This window comes from Nerophis ophidion, linkage group LG05 (genome assembly GCF_033978795.1).
Source record: "Nerophis ophidion isolate RoL-2023_Sa linkage group LG05, RoL_Noph_v1.0, whole genome shotgun sequence".
NCBI lineage: Eukaryota > Metazoa > Chordata > Actinopteri > Syngnathiformes > Syngnathidae > Nerophis > Nerophis ophidion.
The window spans coordinates 16,842,126-16,865,691 of NC_084615.1; the positions used below are offsets into that span (position 1 = coordinate 16,842,126).

The 23,566-nt window shown below is 37.8% G+C and overlaps 1 protein-coding gene across 11 annotated transcripts in view; it reads left to right on the top strand.

Annotated features, from left to right (window-relative positions):
- mbnl3 (muscleblind-like splicing regulator 3) overlaps nt 1–23,566 on the top strand; it is a 98,972-nt gene that overhangs the window by 17,261 nt on the left and 58,145 nt on the right. For 5 of the 11 annotated variants that reach the window (XM_061900224.1, XM_061900232.1, XM_061900223.1 and 2 more), the window contains one exon: nt 16,624–17,280. In XM_061900224.1, coding sequence (XP_061756208.1) covers nt 17,107–17,280 — 174 coding nt within the window. In that variant the 5' untranslated portion in view covers nt 16,624–17,106. Of the gene's footprint in view, nt 1–915; nt 996–16,007; nt 16,055–16,623; nt 17,281–23,566 lie in introns of all 11 variants that reach the window. The other 6 variants (XM_061900229.1, XM_061900226.1, XM_061900225.1 and 3 more) reach the window with 4 other exon arrangements.

Consider the following 23,566-nt stretch of genomic DNA (forward strand, 5'->3'; position numbering starts at 1 on the left):
TATCGATGTAATCATAGTAGTATCGACTAGATACACTGTTGTACTTGGTATCATTACAGTGGATGTCAGGTGTGGATCCACCCGTGGCGTTTGTTTACATTGTGACGCCGGTGTGTAGTGAAGCTTGTTTAGCTATTCCTTATCTTCCAGTGATAATGGTACTTGTAAGAAACCTACTTTATTTGTCGCCATTGAGGCCAGGATTAGTGATATAGAAGTAGCGAAAACATTGTGGATGAACGCTAGCCGCTAGCTACCTAGCCATGTCTAAAAGCCGCTCTTCCTGAGGGTGTTTCAGTGTTATAACTTCACCTTTATCTTTACTTTTTACACCAAAATGCGTCCATTCTCCCTTCTCTGTCTACACACCGTGCCTGCTTGTAAGTACTCTGTGTGCGCGCTGCTGAACATGCTCCTCTGCTCGTACAACCAGAAATGTCACGACGTGATAACGACTGGGGTGTGCGGGACCTGTACTTTTTCGAGGCAGTATAGTACCGAATATGATTTAATTAGTATCGCGGTACTATACCAATACCTGTATACCGAACAACCCTATTCCGAACCTGTTCTAGTTGTCGTCTTAGTCAGCGAGAAGGTATATTTTTGAAAGGAAGTACACTATATTGCCACCTGCCTTTACTCAAAATGAACACTGCAGGTCAGAGTCATACCAAAGCCATTACCTCCCTGCTTGGCACTCAGGGCTTGGAATTGGGAGTTAAATCACTAAAAATTATTCCCGGGCGCAGCCACCGCTGCTGTTCACTGCTCCCCTCACCTCCCAGGGGGTGATCAAGGGTGATGGGTCAAATGCAGAGAATATTTTCGGCACACCTAGTGTGTGTGTGTGTGTGTGTGTGTGTGTGTGTGTGTGTGTGTGTGTGATAATCATTGCTACTTTATCTTTCCAAGTTACTACGGTCATTGTGAACGACTCACGCTGTCGTCGCTCGGGTTCCACTGACCACCAAGGAAGGACGTTTCTTTTTCAGGTTTCATTCTTGTTTATTTTTCAATAAAGTTTTCGTCGTCGCCGTCTTGCTCTCTCTCCCTTCTGCTGCTCGCTCTTTGGTCGCTTTTCTCTCTCGCTCTCCGGTCCGCTCTTCAGTCGGCCGCGTCGCCGTCTCTCGCGTCTTACTCTCCGTCTCTTTCGCTCCTCATCCACCGCTGCGGGCTCTCCAACTCCTTCTGCCACACCCTCCTCTGCTGCTGCCCCTATATACGCACCTGAAGTCGATCGTGGCGTCGCTCCCGGGACGCCCCGCCTCTCCGCTTGGGCGCATCCTCCGCCTCCTTGCCGCCATCTTGTTGCGTGCCATCGGACCGTCGGCTCCGCCTCTCCACAGTCATCTAATGAGTTACTATGGTAATATAATGAGCTACTATGGTAATCTAATCAGTTACTATAGTAATGTACGTCACAGCTGCTCAGACCAGGCACCAAGCAATGTGGGTGGGGAGCGTTTCCACAGAGTCGGAGCTTGAAATGCTTTTTTTTTTACCCTTTGCGTTGATATTTTGTTGTTTTTGTTGTGTTTCACTTGATTGTAAAACATGTGGATGGAGAGGGAGTGTGACGTTCAAATGTTGTCAATATTCAGTGTTTTATCCTTCATAGTTAATATTGTAACATTCTTTATTTTAATGTACATTCTGGATGTCTAATTCAGTACAAAAAAATTAAAATTCCATCAGTTTTCTATTCGGTCTGTCATAACGTTCTTAGCATTCAATCAGACATTATTGTGAGGTTTTGTATTAGTGTTGCTAAAAATAGACACATTTTTTTCTCTAAATTTGGCCTCCTGAGTCAATATAATTGCCCAGGCCTGTTATACGCCGAGATAGCTCCAATCAGATAAACACATTATCTGCGTATGAATGAAGTGAAGTGAATTATATTTATATAGCGCTTTTTCTCTAGTGACTCAAAGCGCTTTACATAGTGAATCCCAATATCTAAGTTACATTTAAACCAGTGTGGGTGGCACTGGAAGCAGGTGGGTAAAGTGTCTTGCCCAAGGACACAACGGCAGTGACTAGGATGGCGTGAGCGGGGATCGAACCTGCAACCCTCAAAGTGCTGGCACGGCCGCTCTACCAACCGAGCTATACCGCCATGAAGGGCACTTGTGCAAAATACCACTTCTTTATGGACTCACACATGTAGTTGTGTTGTTTTTGGCAGTCACTTAACTGAAATAACAAAAATAAAACAGCTTCCTTGGCAGAAGCTTGGAAATGCGGCCAGGCTAAAATATGATTTCTACCAAGTGAGGTCATTTATTAGTCCTGTCTTCTGTGGCCAAGTTGAGATGAGTCATGGCCGCAATCTCCGAGTCTTCATACTTTACTTGGTTCAACGCCCTGAGAGACAAGTGTGCCTTTGATTAGTTAGACCTGAGAGGATTACTTTGACTTAAAGTCCTACTGACATGAGATTTTCTTATTTAAACGGGGATAGCAGGTCCATTCTATGTGTCATACTTGATCATTTCGCGATATTGCCATATTTTTGCAGAAAGGATTTAGTAGAGAACATCGACGATAAAGTTCGCAACTTTTGGTCGCTAATAAAAAGGCCTTGTAGCAGACGATGTGCGCGTGACGTCACGGGTTGTAGAGCTCCTCACATCTGAACATTGTTTACAATCATAGCTACCAGCAGCTAGAGCTATTCGGACCGAGAAAGCGACGATTTCCGCATTAATTTGATCAAGGATGTAAGATTTGTGGATGAGGAAAGTGAGAGTGAAGGACTAGGGAAAAAAAGACTATATAGTAGGAGCGATTCAGATGTTATTACACAAATTTACTAGGATAATTCTGGAAAATCCCTTATTTGCTTATAGTGTTACTAGTGTTTTAGTGAGATTATATGGTACCTGAAAGTCGGAGGGCCGTAGCCAAGGGTGTGGTTACCGCCAGTGTCTCCAAGAGAAGCCACTTTTCTCGACTAGGCAAAAGCAGCCATACTCCACGGTGTAAGCATCCGACGGTCGGGGGCGGCCGGTGGGAGGAGGCAAAAGAGTCGCAGCTGCAGGAGGAACGACGACATCCGCTCATGTCTACGGTAAGAGCCGACTTAATACCACCATTCTCTCACCGAAACCTGCCGGTTGACACGTGGTAGGGAACCATGTTCACTTGACCGCTCTGTTCCATAGTAAAGCTTCATCAGCTTTCGGGAATGTAAAAAAGGAAACACCGGCTGTGTCTGTGTGGCTAAAGGCGGCCGCAATACACCGCTTCCCAGCTACATCTTTCTTCTTTAACGTCTCCATTATTAATTGAACAAATTGTTTTCAGCAGGATAATTTGCGCGAAATTTAAAATTGTAATTTAGTTAACTAAACCGGCCGTATTGGCATGTGTTGCAATGTTAATATTTCATCATTGATATATAAACTATCAGACTGTGTGGTCGGTAGTAGTGGGTTTCAGTAGGCCTTTAACCTGATTACTTTCTCCCAGACTGCTTTTAAGTTAAAGTTAAAGTAGCAATGGTTGTACATATACATCACTTAGCTAGGGTTGTACGGTATAGTAGTACTAGTATAGTATCGCGGTACTAATGAATTTAAAAAGGTACTATACTCTGTTTGAAAAGTACCGGGTAGCCATATTTTTTTCGTAACAGACGTGACGGCGCGTTGTCACGTCATGACATTGCCCGTTTCTACGAGCAGAGGAGCATGTTTGGCAGCGCACACGCACAGAGTACTTACAAGCAGAAACAGTGTAGACATTTTGGTGTAAAGAGTAAAGATAAAGGTGAAGTTGTAACTGTAGACAAGTCCATGCATTATAAATCACTAATCCCGGCCTCCATGGCGACAAAGTAAGTTTCTTACATGTAGCGTTATCACTGGAGGACGAGGAATAGCTAAACATGCTTCACTACATACCGTAGAAGGATACAATAGCTCACCGGTGTCACAATGTAAACAAACGCCATGGGCGGATCTACACCTGACATCCACTGTAATGATACCAAGTACAAGAGTGTATTTAGTCGATACTACAATGATTACATCAATATTTTTTATCGTGCTTTTTTTAAATATTTATTATTTTTATAAAGTCAGTAAATACGTCCCTGGATGCATGAAGACTCTGAATATGACCAATGTATGATCCTGTAACTACTTGGTATCGGATGGATACCTAAATGTGTGGTATCATCCAAAACTAATGTCAAGTATCAAAGAAGAGACGGTTGAGTGATGATTACGTTTTGACAGAAGTGTAGATAGAACATGTTGAAACACAAAATAAGCAGATATTAACAGTAAATGAACAAGTAGATTAATATTTAATTTTCACAGTTTGTCCCTCATAATGTGTACAAAATAATAGGTGTATAAATGACACAATATGTTACTGCAGACTAATTAGGAGTCTTTGTTTGTTTACTTACTACTAAAAGACAAGTTGTGTAGTATGTTCAACATTTTATTTAAGAACAATAATACACATATATTTTATGTACCCTAAGATTTTTTGTTCAAATAAAGACAATAATGATGTTTTTTTGTGGTCCCCTTTATTCAGAAACGCATCGAAATACATATATATTGGTATGGGGACAACCCATTATGTTCATAAATGCACATCATTTGAACAGCCCAGCCCAAAGTAATGTTATGATTAATATAATGTAAATAGCATCACACTAATAACTGTCAATTAAAAAAAAGGCCCCATATACAAACCCCGTTTCCATATGAGTTGGAAAATTGTGTTAAAAACGGAATACAATGATTTGCAAATCCTTTTCAACCCAAATTCAGTTGAATGCACTACAAAGACAAGATATTTGATGTTCAAACTCATAAACTTTATTTTTTTTTGGCAAATAATAATTAACTTAGAATTTCATGGCTCCAACACGTGCCAAAGTAGTTGGGAAAGGGCATGTTCACCACTGTGTTGCATCACCTTTTCTTTTAACAACACTCAATAAACGTTTGGGAACTGAGGAAACTAATTGTTGAAGCTTTGAAAGTGGAATTCTTTCCCATTCTTGTTTTATGTAGAGCTTCAGTCGTTCAACAGTCCGGGGTCTTGTTGTCGTATTTTACGCTTCATAATGCGCCACACATTTTCGATGGGAGACAGGTCTGGACTGCAGGCGGGCCAGGAAAGTACCCCCACTCTTTTTTTACGAAGCCACGCTGTTGTAACACGTGTCTTGGCATTGTCTTGCTGAAATAAGCAGGGTTAGGGTTAACCCTAACCCATGATAACATTTCTTGGATGACAACATATGTTGCTCCAAAACCTGTATGGACCTTTCAGCATTAATGGTGCCTTCACAGATGTGTAAGTTATCCATGCCTTGGGCACTAATGCACCCCCATACCATCACAGATGCTGTCTTTTGAACTTTGCGCCTATAACAATCCGAATGGTTATTTTCCTCTTTGTTCTGGAGGACACCACGTCTTCTGTTTCCAAATATAATTTGAAATGTGGACTCGTCAGACCACAGAACACTTTTCTACTTTGCATCAGTCCATTTTAGATGAGCTCGGGCCCAGCGAAGCCGGCGGCGTTTCAGGATATTGTTGATAAATGGGTTTGGCTTTGCATAGTAGAGTTTCAACTTGCACTTACAGATGTAGCGGGCAACTTCAGTTACTGACAGTGGTTTTCTGAAGTGTTCCTGAGCCAATGTGGTGATATCCTTTACACACCGATGTCTGTTTGTGATGCAGTACCGCCTGAGGGATCAAAGGTCCGTATTATCATCGCTTACGTGCAGTGATTTCTCCAGATTCGCTGAACTCTTTGATGATTTTACGGACCGTAGATGGTAAAATCCCTAAATTCCTTGCAATATCTTGTTGAGAAATGTTGTTCTAAAACTGTTCGACAATTTGCTTACAAATTGGTGACCCTCGCCCCATCCTTGTTTGTGAATTACTTAGCATTTCATGGAAGCTGCTTTTATACCCAATCATGGCACCCACCTGTTCCCAAATAGCCTGCACACCTGTGGGATGTTCCATATAAGTGTTTGATGAGCATTCCTCAACTTTATCAGTATTTATTGCCACCTTTCCCAGCTTCTCTGTCACGTGTTGCTGGCATCAAATTCCAAAGTTAATGATTATTTGCACAAAAAAAAAACGTTTATCAGTTTGAACATCAAATATGTTGTCTTTGTAGCATATTCAACTGAATTTGGGCTGAAAATTATTTGCATATCATTGTATTCCGTTTATATTTACATCTAACACAATTTCCCAACTCATATGGAAACGGGGTTTGTACTATTCTGCTAGTAGTTAGCTTGTGAACTTGATGCCATTAGACGACATTAAAACGGACAAAAAGTGTTGTATTACAGTTTTAAGCACATAGCAAGTTATATTAAAGTAACTACTATTATTATTAACTGCCAATGAAACAATTGACAACCAAGTTCAGTCACTTCCACAGCTTGGTGATGCAATGGTGCGTTCACGGCCCCCTCCAGTATCGTAAAAGTGAACCCCACCCAAGCAAGCCAATGCCACAGAAAGAAAACAAGCGTTACTGAGTCAGCAAATAAATGAATGAGCTCCACCTTCACTTGGGGGCGCAAATGCTGATTTTTGTTGCAAATTTACAGTTGTTATATACGACACGTTATTAATTAGACAAATAACGAGATGAAGGTATTCATTGTGAGTCAAGAAGGCACAAGGCTGTTTGTCAAGGTTGCACCCAGCAGGGAGATCACACTCTTGCTGCGGGAATGTTGAGGTTTGACGCAGGCTTTTAGCTTCATTTTGTCAAATGTTGGCTAATTCACGCCTTATCCAGTGTTTCCCACAGGACTGCAATCTATTTGTGGCAGTGGGTGTGCACATTATCATCTACTCTGCATGATTGGCCATGTCGTTTTTTTATGAAAATGAGATTTTCTTATTTAAACGGGGATAGCAGGTCCATTCTATGTGTCATACTTGATCATTTCGACATATTGCCATATTTTTGCTGAAAGGATTTAGTAGAGAACAACGACGATAAAGTTCGCAACTTTTGGTCGCTAATAAAAAAGCCTTGCCTGTACCGGAAATAGCAGACGATGTGCGCGTGACGTCACGGGTTGTGGAGCTCCTCACATCCTCACATTGTTTACAATCATGGCCACCAGCAGCGAGAGCGATTCGGACCGAGAAAGCGTCAATTTCGCTTTGAATTTGAGCGAGGATGAAAGATTCGTGGATGAGGAAAGTGAGAGTGAAGGACTAGGGAAAAAAACATTTAAAAAAAATAAATACACGGCAGAGCGATTCAGATGTTATTAGACAAATTTACTAGGATAGTTCTGGAAAATCCCTTATTTGCTTATTGTGTTACTAGTGTTTTAGTGAGATTATATGGTACCTGAAAGTTGGAGGGGTGTAGCCACGGGTGTGGTGACCGCCAGTTTCTCCATACTCCACGGTGTAAGCATCCGACGGTCGGGGGTGGCCGGTGGGAGGAGGCAAAAGAGTCGCAGCTGCAGGAGGAACGACGACATCCGCTCATGTCTACGGTAAGAGCCGACTTAATACCACAATTTTCTCATGTCGTTTTTATTATGAAAAGTATAATATTCGGCACCGTAATTTTTGGGACCCGAGGAACGTGTATATTTAGGTCTATTTTCATACATAAGGCGCACCGGATTATAAGGCACACTGATGAGTAGCGTGTCTATTTAGGTCTACTTTCCATACAAAAGGTGCACCAGGATTACAAACCCTGTTTCCATATGAGTTGGGAAATTGTGTTAAATGTAAATATGAACGGAATACAATGATTTGCAAATCATTTTCAACTCATATTCAGTTAAAAATGCTACAAAAACAAGATATTTGATGTTCAAACTTATAAACTTTTTTTTTTTTTTTTTGCAAATAATCATTAACTTTAGAATTTGATGCCAGCAACCCGTGACAAAGAAGTTGGGAAAGGTGGCAATGAATACTGATAAAGTTGAGGAGTGCTCATCAAACATTTATTAGGAACATCCCATATGTGTGCAGGCTAATTGGGAACAGGTGGGTGCCATGATTGGGTATAAAAACAGCTTCCCAAAAAATGCTCAGTCTTTCCCAAGAAAGGATGGGGCGAGGTACACCCCTTTGTCCACAACTGTGTGAGCAAATAGTCAAACAGTTTAAGAACAACGTTTCTCAAAGTGCAATTGTAAGAAATTTAGGGATTTCAACAACTACGGTCCATAATATCATCAAAAGGTTCAGAGAATCTGGAGAAATCACTCCACGTAGGCGACATGACCGGAAACTAACATTGAATGACCGTGACCTTCCATCCCTCAAGACGGCACTATATAAAAAAACAACATCAATCTCTAAAGGATATCACCACATGGCCTCCGTAACACTTCAGAAAACGACTGTCACTAAATACAGTTGGTCGCTGCATCTGTAAGTGCAAGTTAAAGCTCTACTATGCAAAGCGAAAGCCATTTATCAACAACATCCAGAAACGCCACCGGCTTCTCTGGGCCCGAGATCATCTAAGATGGACTGGTGCAAAGTGAGTGGAAAAGTGTTCTGTGGTCTGACGAGTCTGCTATGATCCGCCGCCCGGATCATATATTATTTTGGTTTTTGAGTCCTTTTGTGTTTTTTGATTGTTTTGGACTCTTCCAGTTCCGAGTTGTGCACTTCCTTGTTTTATTCTTGTTACCTTGGTTTCGTATTTGTTCCACCTGCTCTTCCTTTTGACGCGCACCTGGATTTCATTGATTGCCTTAGTATTTAAGCCTGCCTTCTACCTCAGTTCTTTCTTGATTCGTTGTTTGCCGTATGCAGCACTCACTTTGGTATTTTCTCTATCTATACTTTTGCTAAGTTTCGCCTTAGCTTCTCGTGCGCTCGGCACGCTCACTTTGGACTCCTGGACTCCATGCTAAGCTTAGCGTTAGCTTCCCGTACGTAGGCACGCTCTTTCTTTTGCCTTTTGTATCAGTGTTATTTTATTTTTGTATATTAAATCCAGTTCTAACCTGCTATTCCTGCCTGTCTGGTCCTCTTGCATCTTTGGGTGACAAAACGCGCATCACGATGCGAGCACCGCGTGACAGAGTCCACATTTCAAATAGTTTTTGGAAATATTCGACATTGTGTCAACCGGACCAAAGGGGAAGCGAACCATCCAGACTGTTATCGACGCAAAGTTGAAAAGCCAGCATCTGTGATGGTATGGGGGTGCATTAGTGCCCAAGGCATGGGTAACTTACACATCTGTGAAGGCACCATTAATGCTGAAAGGTACATACAGGTTTTGGAACAACATATGCTGCCATCTAAGCGTCGTCTTTTTCATGGACGCCCCTGCTTATTTCAGCAAGACAATGCAAAGCCACATTCAGCACGTGTTACAACAGCGTGGCTTTGTAAAAAAAGAGTGCGGGTACTTTTCTGGCCCGCCTGCAGTCCAGATCTGTCCCCCATCAAAAATGTGTGGTGCATTATGAAGCGTAAAATACGACAGCGGAGACCCCGGACTGTTGAACGACTGAAGCTCTACATAAAACAAGAATAGGAAAGATTTCCACTTTCAAAGCTTCAACAATTAGTTTCCTCAGTTCCCAAACATTTATTAAGTGTTGTTAAAAGAAAAGGTGATGTAACACAGTGGTGAACATGCCCTTTCCCAACTACTTTGGCACGTGTTGGAGCCATAAAATTCTAAGTTAATTATTATTTGCAAAATAAAATAAAGTTTATGAGTTTGAACATCAAATATCTTGTCTTTGTAGTGCATTCAACTGAATATGGGTTGAAAATGATTTGCAAATCATTGTATTCCGTTTATATTTACATCTAACACAATTTCCCAACTCATATGGAAACGGGGTTTGTAGGTCTATTTTCATACATAAGGTGCACCGGATTATAAAGTGCACTGCCGAGGAGCGGGTCTATTTAGGTCTAATTTCATACATAAGGCGCACCTGATTATAAAGCGCACTGCCGAGGAGCGTGTCTATTTAAGTCTATATTCATACATAAGGCGCACCTGATTATAAAGTGCACTGCCGAGGAGCGGGTCTATTCAGGTCTAATTTCATAATAAGGCGCACATGATTATAAAGTGCACTACCGAGGAGCGGGTTTATATAGGTCTAATTTCATACATAAGGCACACCTGATTATAAAGCGCACTGCCAAGGACTGGGTCTATTTAGGTCTACATTCATACATAAGGCGTACCTGATTATAAGGCGCACTGCAGAGAGTGTGTCTATTTAGGTCTATATTCACACATAATGCGCACCCGATTATAAGGCGCACTGCCGAGGAACGCGTGTATTGAAGTCTAATTTAATAGATAAGGCGCACCAGATTATAAGGCGCACTGACGAGGAGCGTGTCTATTTAGGTCTACTTTCATACATAAGGCGCACCCGACTATAAGACGCACTGCCGAGGAGCGGGTCTACGTTAGTCTAATTTCATACATAAGGCGCACCCGACTATAAGGCGCACGGCCGAGGAGCGTGTCTATTTAGGTCTACATTCATACATAAGGCGCACCTGATTATAAGGTGGACTGCCGAGGAGCGGGTCTACTTAGGTCTAATTTCATACATAAGGCGCACTGGATTATAAAGTGCACTGCCCAGGAGCGTGTCTATTTAGGTCTATATTCATACATAAGGCGCACTGCCGAGGAGCGTGTCTATTTAAGTCTATATTCATACATAAGGCGCACCTGATTATAAAGCGCACTGCCGAGGAGCGGGTCTATTTAGGTCTATATTCATACATAAGGCGCACCTGATTATAAGGCGCACTGCTGAGGAGCGGCTCTATGTAGGTCTAATTTCATACATAAGGCGCACCGGATTATAAAGCGCACTGCGGGTTTATGTAGGTGTACCACCTAAATGACCCTGCACCACCTGGCTCATTTTGCTGTCTTCTAGAAGAAGCGATGGGTGTCCAGCGGGTGGGGGCGATGGGGTCACGTGACCATGTGCAATGTGGACTTTGTGAATTCTTTGGGTAAAGTTTGTGTTCCTGTCACTTCCTCTGGAGGCTCAGTCGCTGTTTCCATGTTCACTTTCACTCCCATCCCCTCCTTACTACCACTGCAGTCTTCTTCTTCTTCTTCTGGCTTGTCTTATCTGCATGCTCACACACACACACACACGCACACACACACACACACACACACACACACACACACACACACACACACACACACACACACACACACACACACACACACACACACACACACACACACACTTCCCTCCGCAGCTTCCTCGTCTGTGTCTGCCGCCATCAGACTCCAGCGACTGATGGTATCTGTGCCCCGCCTCTCTTTGTCTGCACCATGTCTTCCATTCTCTTCCACTCCAGCATCACATGACCCATCCTCCACCTCCTCCTCCTCCTCCTCCTCCTCCTCCTCACCTGCTCTCCGGAGTCCTTGCGTGCACTTTGAAAATCAGCGTGTGCCTCAGCCATGACTCTGCTTTGCCGGTGTGTGTGTGTGTGTGTGTGTGTGTGTGTGTGTGTTCTTGTATTTCTACCCTTCTTGAGACACGAAGAAAGAAAAGTGTCTTCCACATGAGGAGGTGTGAAGAAGTGACGACATAAATCATGATCCCTATACAATTGCATCTAATACACGATGTCTCATTTGCACCCCTGCTGGTCAAAATGAGGGTGGTCCCAAAAAGAAGGGATTTTTCAAATGGACTGTATGTCACTTTTAAAAGTGCTCCCCCTCTGGTCAACATATGAAATAACAAGTGCGTGCAAGAAATTGAAATGCAGCCCCTTTTGGCCAAAATTAATAAAATGTATATAATATATGTATATAGAGACATACTGTTATAACTTGTAAGTAAATAATCAATACTAAGAACCAATTACAAATTAAAAAAAATCAAAACTTTTTTTTTTTTACTAAAATCTGTCTTTTTCCTCACAATGTGTCGACTTTTTTCTTATAAAATCAGGAACAATTTCTCAAATTCTTTCTGTTTCTGTAATATTGCAATATTTTATCGTAAAATTATTAGTTTTTAATGCAAAATGGTGACATTTGTCTTATGAAACTCTGACATGTATCACAATATTGACATATTTCTTGTTATTCTTATAAAAAAGTGAAATTTTCGGAGTAAAATGATGACTTTTGTCATCACTTTGCCAAGTAAAATTCCGATTATTATTATTATAATATTGCCAACATTTTCAAGTTTCCTTCTAAAATTGTGACTTTTGTCGCGTAAAATTACGACTCTTTTCATAAAATTGCCAACATTTTAAGCTTTTCTTTAAAATTGCGACTGTTATTGAGTATTACTTTTTAATGCAAAATGGTGACATTTGTCATATAAAACTCTGACTTTTAACACAAAATCGCCAATTTTTTTGTTGTTCTTGTAAAATAGTGAAATTTTTTCAGTAAAATGATGACTTTTGTCATCACTTTGCCAAGTAAAATTCCGATTATTATTGTAATATTGCCGACATTTTCAAGTTTTCTTCTAAAATTGGGACTTTGTCGAATAAAATTACACCTCTTTTCATTAAATTTCCCAAATTTTAAGTATTTTTTTTAAATTGCGACTGTTATTGAGTAAAATTATTACTTTTTAATGCAAAATGGGGACATTTGTCATATAAAACACTGACTTTCATCACAATATTGCCAGTTTTTTTGTTGTTCTTATAAAACAGTGACATTTTTAAAGTAAAAATTATAACTTTTGTCATCATTTTGCCAGGTAAAATTCCGATTATTATTATAATGCCAAAATGTTAAAGTTTTCTTCTAAAATTGTGACTTTTGTCGAGTAAAATTATGACTTTATTAACAACATTGCCAAAATGTTACGTTTTCATTTTAATATTGCGACTGTTATTATGTAAAATTATTACTTTTTAATGCAAAATGGTGACATTTGTCATATAAAACACTGACTTTTATCACAATATTGCCAATTTTTTTGTTGTTATTATAAAATAGTGAAATTTTTTGAGTAAAATTATGACTTTTATCATTATTTTGCCAGGTAAAATTCCGATTATTGTTCTAATATTGCCAAAATTGTAAAGTTTTTTTCTAAAATTGTGACTTTTGTCGAGAAAAATTATGACTCTTCATAAAATTGCCAAAATGTTAAGTTTTTATCTTAATATTGCGACTGTTATTGAGTAAAATTAATACTTTTTAATGCAAAATAGTGACATTTGTCATATAAAACACTGACTTTTATCACAATATTGCCAATTCTTTTGTTGTTCTTGTAAAATAGTGACATTTTTTGAGTAAAATTATGACTTTTGTCATCATTCGGCCAGGTAAAATTCCGATTATTGTTATGATTGCCAAAATTGTAAAGTTTTCTTCTAAAATTGTGACTTTTGTCGAGAAAAATTACAACTCTTTTCATAAAATTGCCAAAATGTTACGTTTTTATTTTAATATTGCGACTGTTATTATGTAAAATTATTACTTTTTTAATGCAAAATGGTGACATTTGTCATATAAAACACTGATATTTATCACAATATTGCTAGTTTTTCTGTTGTTCTTGTAAAATAATGACATTTTTTTAGTAAAATTATTACTTTTGTCATCATTTTGCCAAGTAAAATTCCGATTATTATTATAATGCCAAAATTTTAAAGTTTTCTTCTAAAATTGTGACTTTTGTCGAGAAAAATTACGACTCTTTTCATAAAATTGCCAAAATGTTAAGTTTTTATTTTAATATTGCGACTGTTATTAAGTAAAATTATTACTTTTTAATGCAAAATGGTGACATTTGTCATATAAAACACTGACTTGTATCACAATATTGCCAATTTTTTTGCTGTTTTTGTATAATAGTGACATTTTTTGAGTAAAATTATGACTTGTATCATTATTTTGCCAGGTAAAATTCCGATTATTGTTCTAATATTGCCAAAATTTAAAAGTTTTCTTCTAAAATTGTGACTTTTGTCGAGAAAAATTACGACTCTTTTCATAAAATTTCCAAAATGTTAAGTTTTTATTTTAATATTGCGACTGTTATTATGTAAAATTATTACTTTTTTAATGCAAAATGGGGACATTTGTCATATAAAACACTGACTTTAATCACAATATTGCCAGTTTTTTTGTTGTTCTTATAAAATAGTGACATTTTTTGAGTAAAATTATTACTTTTGTCATCAGTTTTGCCAAGTAAAATTCTGATTATTATTATAATGCCAAAATTTTAAAGTTTTCTTCTAAAATTGTGACTTTTGTCAAGAAAACTTGCGACTCTTCATAAAATTGCCAAAATGTTACGTTTTTATTTTAATATTGCGACTGTTATTATGTAAAATTATTACTTTTTAATGCAAAATGGTGACATTTGCCATATAAAACACTGACTTTTATCACATTATTGCCAATTTTTTTGTTGTTCTTGTAAAATAGTGACATTTTTTGAGTAAAATTATGACTTTTGTCACCTTTTTGCCAGGTAAAATTCCGATTATTATTATACTGGCAAAATTTTAAAGTTTTCTTCTAAAATTGTGACTTGTCGAGAAAAATTACGACTCTTCATAAAATTTCCAAAATGTTACGTTTTTATTTTAATATTGCGACTGTTATTATGTAAATTATTACTTTTTAATGCAAAATGGTGACATTTGTCATATAAAACACTGACTTTAATGACAATATTGCCAATTTTTCTGTTGTTCTTGTAAAATAGTGACATTTTTTAAGTAAAAATTATAACTTTTGTCATCATTTTGCCAGGTAAAATTCCGATTATTATTATAATGCCAAAATTTTAAAGTTTTCTTCTAAAATTGAGACTTTTGTCGAGAAAAATTACGACTCTTTTCATAAAATTTCCAAAATGTTAAGTTTTTATTTTAATATTGCGACTGTTGTTGAGTAAAATTACTACTTTTTAATGCAAAATTGTGACATTTGTCATATAAAACACTGACTTTTATCACAATATTGCCAATTTTTTTGTTGTTCTTGTAAAATAGTGACATTTTTTAAGTAAAAATTATAACTTTTGTCATCATTTTGCCAGGTAAAATTCCGACTATTATTGTAATGCCAAAATTTTAAAGTTTTCTTCTAAAATTGAGACTTTTGTCGAGAAAAATTACGACTCTTTTCATAAAATTTCCAAAATGTTAAGTTTTTATTTTAATATTGCGACTGTTGTTGAGTAAAATTATTACTTTTTAATGCAAAATTGTGACATTTGTCATATAAAACACTGACTTTTATCACAATATTGCCAATTTTTTTGTTGTTCTTGTAAAATAGTGACATTTTTTAAGTAAAAATTATAACTTTTGTCATCATTTTGCCAGGTAAAATTCCGACTATTATTGTAATGCCAAAATTTTAAAGTTTTCTTCTAAAATTGTGACTTTTTTCGAGAAAAATTACGACTCTTTTCATAAAATTGCCAAAATGTTAAGTTTTTATTTTAATATTGCGACTTTTATTGAGTAAAATTATTACTTTTTAATGCAAAATGGTGACATTTGTCATATAAAACACAGACTTTTATCACAACATTGCCAGTTTTTTGTTGTTCTTGTAAAATAGTGACATTTTTTAAGTAAAAATTATAACTTTTGTCATCATTTTGCCAGGTAAAATTCCGATTATTATTATAATGCCAAAATTGAAAAGTTTTCTTCTAAAATTGTGACTTTTGTCGAGTAAAATCACGACTTTTTTCACAACATTGCCGAAATGTTAAGCTCTTCTTGTAAAAATGTGACTGTTATTGAGTAAAATTCCAACTTTTATCATAATAATGCACACACGTTCAGTTTTTTTTTTGTCAAATTTTGACTTGCGTTGAGTAAAATGACGACTTTTATTATAATACTGCCAAAATTCAAAAATGTTCTTGTGAAATTCCAACTCATTTTCCACAACAATGTTTTTTTATATTTGCATAGTATGTATATATTATTCATGTTGTAAATACACTTTTTTTATACATCTAGAAAGGCTGCTCCTAAAGAGGGAGGCATTTTTCTCAAGTCTCAAGAAGGTAACTGATACAAGTGTGTGTGTGTGTGTGTGTGTGTGTGTGTGTGTAGAGCTGGCAAGGACGTGCTCCGAGCAGGGAGGAGCCGCCGTAAGAACGTCCGCATCCAATGTCCGTCCGCTCGCCGCTTCCGGCCGGCACCTGGCATCTGAAGCGGCTGCTGCAGCTTCCTCTCCTTTCCGCCCTTTTTAATTTTTCCACCCCCATGCTCTTCCGAGCGTCTCCCCGCGTGGCGTGGCGGCTGTTAATCACCGCCGTGTGGCCGTTTTCAAGGACGCCGCTTCTCGCAGCGTGATTCATGTCAAGTTAGTCCGCTCCAGGAAGTTGTCGTGACGCCTCCTCCTTCCCTCCCTCCTTCCCTCCCTCTCTCTCTCTCTGCTGTATCACTTCATCAAGACATCTCTCTCCTGCTCCATGCTGCCTCGCTCGCCCATGCTCCTTCGTCCTTCGCCCTCCTCCTCCTCCTCCTCCTCTTCCTCCTCCGCCGCCGCACTCGGTCCTGGTTGGATTTCAACGCCGCCTTTCTCATCAACAGGCTGCAAAATGTCTAAAGCAAGGTGTGTTTCCCCCAGCAGGGAGCAGGCGGCGTGCAAGGACACCCAGAGGAGAAGATGATGACCAGGGAGGAGTGACACAGGAAGTGGAACTGCCAGGAGTCATTGGACACTGTTTTTTTCCTGCTGCTGGATAAGTTTGACAGGCAAGATTAGAAGACTGAAGCTGAGTGTTATGATTTGAAGAAGGTGCTGGCACAGCATGGGTTTGTAGCGGGCACGTGGCGCTGCAGTGACCATGCTGACGTGATGGTGGCAGCGAGGCAGGGTCGCCGCGGCCTGGCAACAACACTCCTGACCACCATGCTTTTTCTTGTGGACAGACTCCAACATTGAACCCCGCTATCTGTCTCTGCCCGGTCAAACTTCAGCTGCCGCTTTTCCCAGCGAAAGCCAACAAAGCTTCAGGGCCGGAAATTGCTCCTTTTTTTTTTTCCCTCCAGCATTAGTCACCCCCGACCTGAGCTCGCCGTCCACTCCGGTTGCCGCGTTCCCCGGGCGATGGCGGTCAGCATGAGCATGGGGCGGGACACCAAATGGTTGACGCTGGAAGTGTGTCGGGAGTTCCAGCGAGGCACCTGCTCGCGCTCGGACGCCGACTGCAAGTTCGCCCACCCCTCCCGCAGCTGCCACGTGGACAACGGCAGGGTCATCGCCTGCTTCGACTCCCTCAAGGTGAGCCTCGTCGGTTTGGACGCACCACTGCCATGTATGCGTGTATACAGACATACTCTAACAACTTCAAGGAAATAATTCACATTAAAAAACAATTACAAACAAAAAATCCGCCCCCAAAAAATGAATTCAAAGCAGTCTTTTTCTCACAATGTGTCGACTTTTTTCTTATAAAATTGGGAACAATTTCTCATATTCTTTCTGTTTCTGTAATATTCCAAAATATAACTTTTTTCATGTAAAATTATTACTTTTTAATGCAAAATGGTGACATTTGTCATATAAAATTCTGCCTTTTATCACAATATTGCCAATGTTTTTGTTATTTCTTGTAGAACGGTGACATTTTTTGAGTAAAGGTATGATTTTTGTCATCATTTTGCCAAGTAAAATTCCGATTATTGTTATAATATTGCCAACATTTTAAAGTTGTCTCCTAAAATTGTGACTTTTGTCGAGTAAAATTACGACTCTTTTCATAAAATTGCAAAATGTGAAGCTTTTCTTGTAAAATTATGACTGTTATTGAGTAAAACTATTACTATTTAATGCAAAATGATGATATTTGTCGTATAAAATGGACTTTTATCAAAATACTGCCAATTTTTTAGTTTTTCTTGTAAAATAGTGACATTTATTGGGTAAAATTATGACTTTTATCATCATTTTGCCAAGTACAATTAAGATAATTATTATGATATTACCAACATTTTCAAGTTTTTTTCTAAAATTGTGACTTTTGTAGAGTAAAATTACGACTCTTTCATAAAATTGCCAAAATGTTAAGCTTTTTTTCATGTAAAATGATTACTTCTTAATGCAAAATGGGGACATTTGTCATGTAAAATTCTAAGTTATCACAATATTGCCAATTTTTTTGTTGTTCTTGTAAAATAGTGAAATTTTTGGAGTAAAATGATGACTTTTGTCATCATTTTGCCAAGTAAAATTCCGATTATTTTTATAATATTGCCAAAATGTTAAAGTTCTCTTTTAGAATTGTGACGTTTGGCGAGTAAAATTACGACTCTTTTTATAAAATTGCCAAAATGTTAAGCTTTTCTTGTAAAATTGCAACTGTTGTTGAGTAAAATTATAAAATGTATGCAAAATGGTGACATTTGTCATATAAAACTGACTTTTATCACAATATTACCATTTTTATTTTGTTCTTGTAAAATAGTGACATTTTTTGAGTAAAATTATGACTTTTGTCATCATTTTGCCAAGTAATATTTGGATTATTGTTATAATGCCAAAATGTTAAAGTTTTCTTCTAAAATTGTGACTTTTGTCAAGTAAAATTACGGCTCTTTTCATAAAATTGGCAAAATGTTAAGCTTTTCTTGTAAAATTACGACTGTTATTGAGTAAAAGTATTACTTTTTAATGCAAAATGGTGATATTTGTCTATAAAACTGACTTTTATCAAAATACTGCCAATTTTTTTGTCTTTTTTGTAAAATAGTGACATTTATTGGGTAAAATTATGACTTTTATCATCATTTTGCCGAGTAAAATTCAGATAATTATTATAATATTGCCCAAATTTTTAAGTTTTCTTACAAAATTGTGACTTTTGTTGAGCAAAGTCAAGACTCTTTTCATAAAATTGCCAAAATGTTAAGCTTTTTCTTGTAAAATTGCGACTGTTATTGAGACAAATTCCAACTTTTATCATAATATTGCACAGTTGTCCAGTTTGTCTTTTAAAATTTTGACTTGCGTTGAGTAAAATGAGGACTTTTATTATAATACTGCCAAAATTCTAAGTTTTTCATGTGAAATTGTGACATTTTTTCTTGTGTAATTTCAACTCAATTTTCATAACAAGCTTTTTTATATTTGCATCCTATGTATGTATTATTTATGTTGTAAAACACTTATTTATATATCTAGGGTGAGTAGGCAGTTTTTGGAGGTCTCAAGAAGGTAACAAATAAAAGAACGCATGTGCGTGCGTGCGTGCGTGTGTGTGTGTGTGTGTGTGTGTGTGTGTGTGTGTGTGTGTGTTTGTGTTTTTTTGTATTTCTACCCTTATTGAGACATGAAGAAGGAAAAGTATCTTCCTTATGAGGAGGTGTGAACATAAATCATGGTCCCAATAACATTGCATCTTATAGATAATGTCTCATTTGCTCAAAAAGTACTCATGCACACTTCTAACCAAGTCTCACTTAAAACATTAAATACAAAAATACCGGATTTTCCTGACTCAAAAATATTTTTTTCCCCCTCAAAACTCGACAGTGCGCCAGTTTGTCATATTCTTTCTGTTTCTGTAATATTGCTATATTTTCTCGTAAGATCATTACATTTATGTAAAATTATTACTTTTTAATGCAAAATGGTGACATTTGTCATATAAAACTCTGACTTTTATCACAATATTGCCAATGTTTTAGTTATAGTTATAGTTTAGTCTCCGCTTATTATAAGCGACTTGTTTACATAGGACTGGTTGCTTTGTTTCTCTGGTGGCATCTGGCGTGTTACAATCGGAACTAAGAAATTATTTCACGCAGATGTGTTCGAGTGACCGCCTAGAGAGGTCAGTGTTATGTACAGTATGTCCGTCTACTAAAGGTAAGCCTGGACTGTCCAGTTTGCTGAGTCAGGACTATACAGAACAAACTATAACACGTCAACAGCCTCTGCAGTTTCTCAATAGTCTTATGGATAAATGTGAGGGCGTTTGTGGCTTCAGCTTGTATGATGTGGACTGACTCGCCGGGTAGACTGCAAACAAAAAAGATATACCGTATTTCCTTGAATTGCTGCCGGGGCGCTAATTCATTTAAAACCTCTTCTCACTCCGGCGCTTACCAAAGGCATGCGGTAAATTTAGGCCTGCGCTTATAAATTTGAGTGTGATGTAAGGATACCATCATGAAAAGCACCTTTAATTAAAAAAAAATTTATTATGGTCTTATCTTTACTTATAAATGAAGTTCATGCGCAGCTCCTTCTGATCAAAAGCATCGATAACTTGTTTATAGAAGTCTTCCTTATCTTTCTTCAGTTTAAAAGTCTCTCTGTTTCGATGGAGATCTTCCATTATTACCTCCTGCTTCGATTGAAAGTCCAGTTTAGAAAACTGTTTTATTTTAGATCTGTAATCCTCCATGTTAAAAGTGCAGGCGAGAGGAAAAAATAAACAATCGCTGCTCACTCTTGCTGCTTGTTGTCACTTCTTCTGCAGCCGAGTAGTCGCAAGAAGGATCACTAGCGCCCTCTACCACCTGGAGGCGGGAGTCATTTAATGACTCATATTTGACACACAGCTACAGTATATTAATAAACATAGCTGCTTACTGTTCTTTTTAGCATTTTCAATAGCTTAGACCTTAAATCCTCCTGAATAGCTCTTAATCTTCTTCTCTTTATGCAATTCCAAATGATTGAAATCAGGCTCCTCCTTTTTGAAAATGATGACAGGTGAAGTGTCACTCGTGACGTGACGAGTTTGACCCTGCGGAAATTCTAGACATGCGCTAATAAAAATAATATTTTGCAAAACGAGTTTGACCCGGCGTTAATCCTGAGCCGGCGGTAATGCTAAAGCATGCGCTAATTATTTTGCGAAACGAGTTTGACCCGGCAGTAATTCTAGGCAGGCGCATACTATATACCTGGCGGCAATTCAAGGAAATACGGTAAACAAAAATGTACTTACAAACAGGCAGGACATATTTTTAGTGGTTTATTCATCTGATTTGCTCTTCCACTTCCTGGCCTTGTTACTTGCCAGGCTTGGCGGGCAGGATTGTGTCCATCTCTGAAACACGCACGTCATCCGTCAAACCGTCAAAACACTGTCCAACAACAAGAAATTAACTTGTTATCGTTCAAATATTTTAGTTTCTTGTGTAAAAGCAGGAGCAACAAGGCGTATTAACTCTTTATTGCACAACGTCGTCACACAGGGTGAGAATGCTTGCAGGTCAAGGTTTGCTCACAGCTTCAAGCGTAACAAAAAGCTGAAAGACGGCTCAAAATGACTCATGTGTTAAGGCAGTGGTCCCCAACCTTTTTGTACTGTAGCTGCGGACCGGTCAACGCTTGATAATTTGTCCCGCAGCCCGGCTTTTTTATTTTTTTATTTTTCTATTTTTTTTTTCATGAAAAAGGGATTTTTTGGGGGGTTGGTGCACTAATTGTAAGTGTATCTTGTGTTTTTTATGTTGAATTGATAATAACAAAAAAAAAAAATTATAATAAATTCTTCTGCGGCCCAGTGGTTGGGGACCACTGGTCTAAACCAATGCTTCCCAACATTTTAGTAGCTGCGGACCGGTCAACGCTTGATAATTTGTCCCGTGGCCCGGCTTTTTATTTTTTTTATTTTTTATTATTATTTTTTTTTTGTCATGAAAAAGGGAGTTTTTTTGGGGTTGGTGCTCTAAATGTAAGTGTATCTTGTGTTTTTTATGTTGAATTAAAAAAAATAAAAATAAAATTTTAAACAAAAATTTTTTTTGTAAAAAATTCTTCTGCGGCCCGGTGGTTGGGGACCATTGGTCTAAACCAATGGTCCCCAACTTTTTGTACTGTAGCTGCAGACCGGTCAACGCTTGATAATTTGTCCCGCGGCCCGGCTTTTAATTTTTTTGTCTTTTTATTTATTTTTTTTGTTATGAAAAAGGGAGTTTTTTTGGGGTTGGTGCAGTAATTGTAAGTGTATCTTGTGTTTTTTATGTTGAATTAATAAAAAAATAAAACATTAAAATTGAAACAAAAAATTATTTTTATAAAAAGTTCTTCTGCGGCCCGGTGGTTGGGGACCACTGGTCTAGACCAGTGGTCCCCAACCTTTTTGTAGCGGCGGACCGGTCAACGCTTGATAATTTGTCCCGCGGCCCGGCTTTTTATTTTTTTATTTTTTTATTTTTTTGTCATGAAAAAGGGAGTTTTTTTGGGTTGGTGCACTAATTGTAAGTGTATTTTGTGTTTTTTATGTTGAATTAATAAAAAAATAAAACATTAAAATTAAAACAAACATTTTTTTCATAAAAAGTTCTTCTGCGGCCCGGTGGTTGGGGACCACTGGTCAAAACCAGTGGTCCCCAACCTTTTTGTTGCGGCGGACCGGTCAACGCTTGATAATTTGTCCCGCGGCCCGGCTTTTTATTTTTTTAATTTTTTTATTTTTTTGTCATGAAAAAGGGAGTTTTTTGGTTTGGTGCACTAATTGTAAGTGTATTTTGTGTTTTTTATGTTGAATTAATAAAAAAATAAAACATTAAAATTAAAATAAATTTTTTTTTAATAAAAAGTTCTTCTGCGGCCCGGTGGTTGCCCAACCTTTTAGTAGCTGCGGACCGGTCAACGCTTGATAATTTGTCCCGCGGCCCGGCATTTAATTTTTTAATTTTTTTCTCATGAAAAAGGGAGGTTTTTTTGGGTTGGTGCACTAATTGTAATTGTGTTTTTTATGTTGAATTTAAAAAAATAAAATAAAATAAAATTTAACAAAAAAAAAAATTATAAAAAATTCTTCTGCAGCCTGGTGGTTGGGGACCACTGGTCTAAACCAGTGGTCCCCAACCTTTTAGTAGCTGCGTACCGGTCAACGCTTGATAATTTGTCCCGCGGCCCGGCATTTTATTTGTTTTATTTTTTTGTCATGAAAAAGGGAGTTTTTTTGGTTGGTGCACTAATTGTAAGTGTATCTTTTGTTTTTTATGTTGAATTAAGAAAAAAATAAAACATTAAAATAAAAACAAACATTTTTTTTATAAAAAGTTCTTCTGCGGCCCGGTGGTTGGGGACCACTGGTTTAGACCAGTGGTCCCCATCCTTTTAGTAGCTGCGTACTGGTCAATGCTTGATAATTTGTCCTGTGGCCCGGCTTTTTATTTTTATTTTTTTAATTTTTTTGTCATGAAAAAGGGATTTTTTGGGGGGGGTTGGTGCACTAATTGTAAGTGTATCTTGTGTTTTTTATGTTGAATTAATAAAAAATAAAAACATTTTAACAATAAAAAAAATCTATAAAAAATTCTTCTGCGGCCAACTTTTTAGTAGCTACGGACCGGTCAACGCTTGATAATTTGTCCCGCGGCCCGGCTTTTTATTTTTTTTATTTTTTTGTCATGAAAAAGGGAGTTTTTTTGGGTTGGTGCACTAATTGTAAATGTATCTTGTGTTTTTTATGTTGAATTAATAAAAAAATAAAACATTAAAATTAAAATAAATTTTTTTTTAATAAAAAATTATTCTGCGGCCCGGTGGTTGGGGACCACTGGTCTAAACCGATGGTCCCCAACCTTTTTAGTAGCTGCGG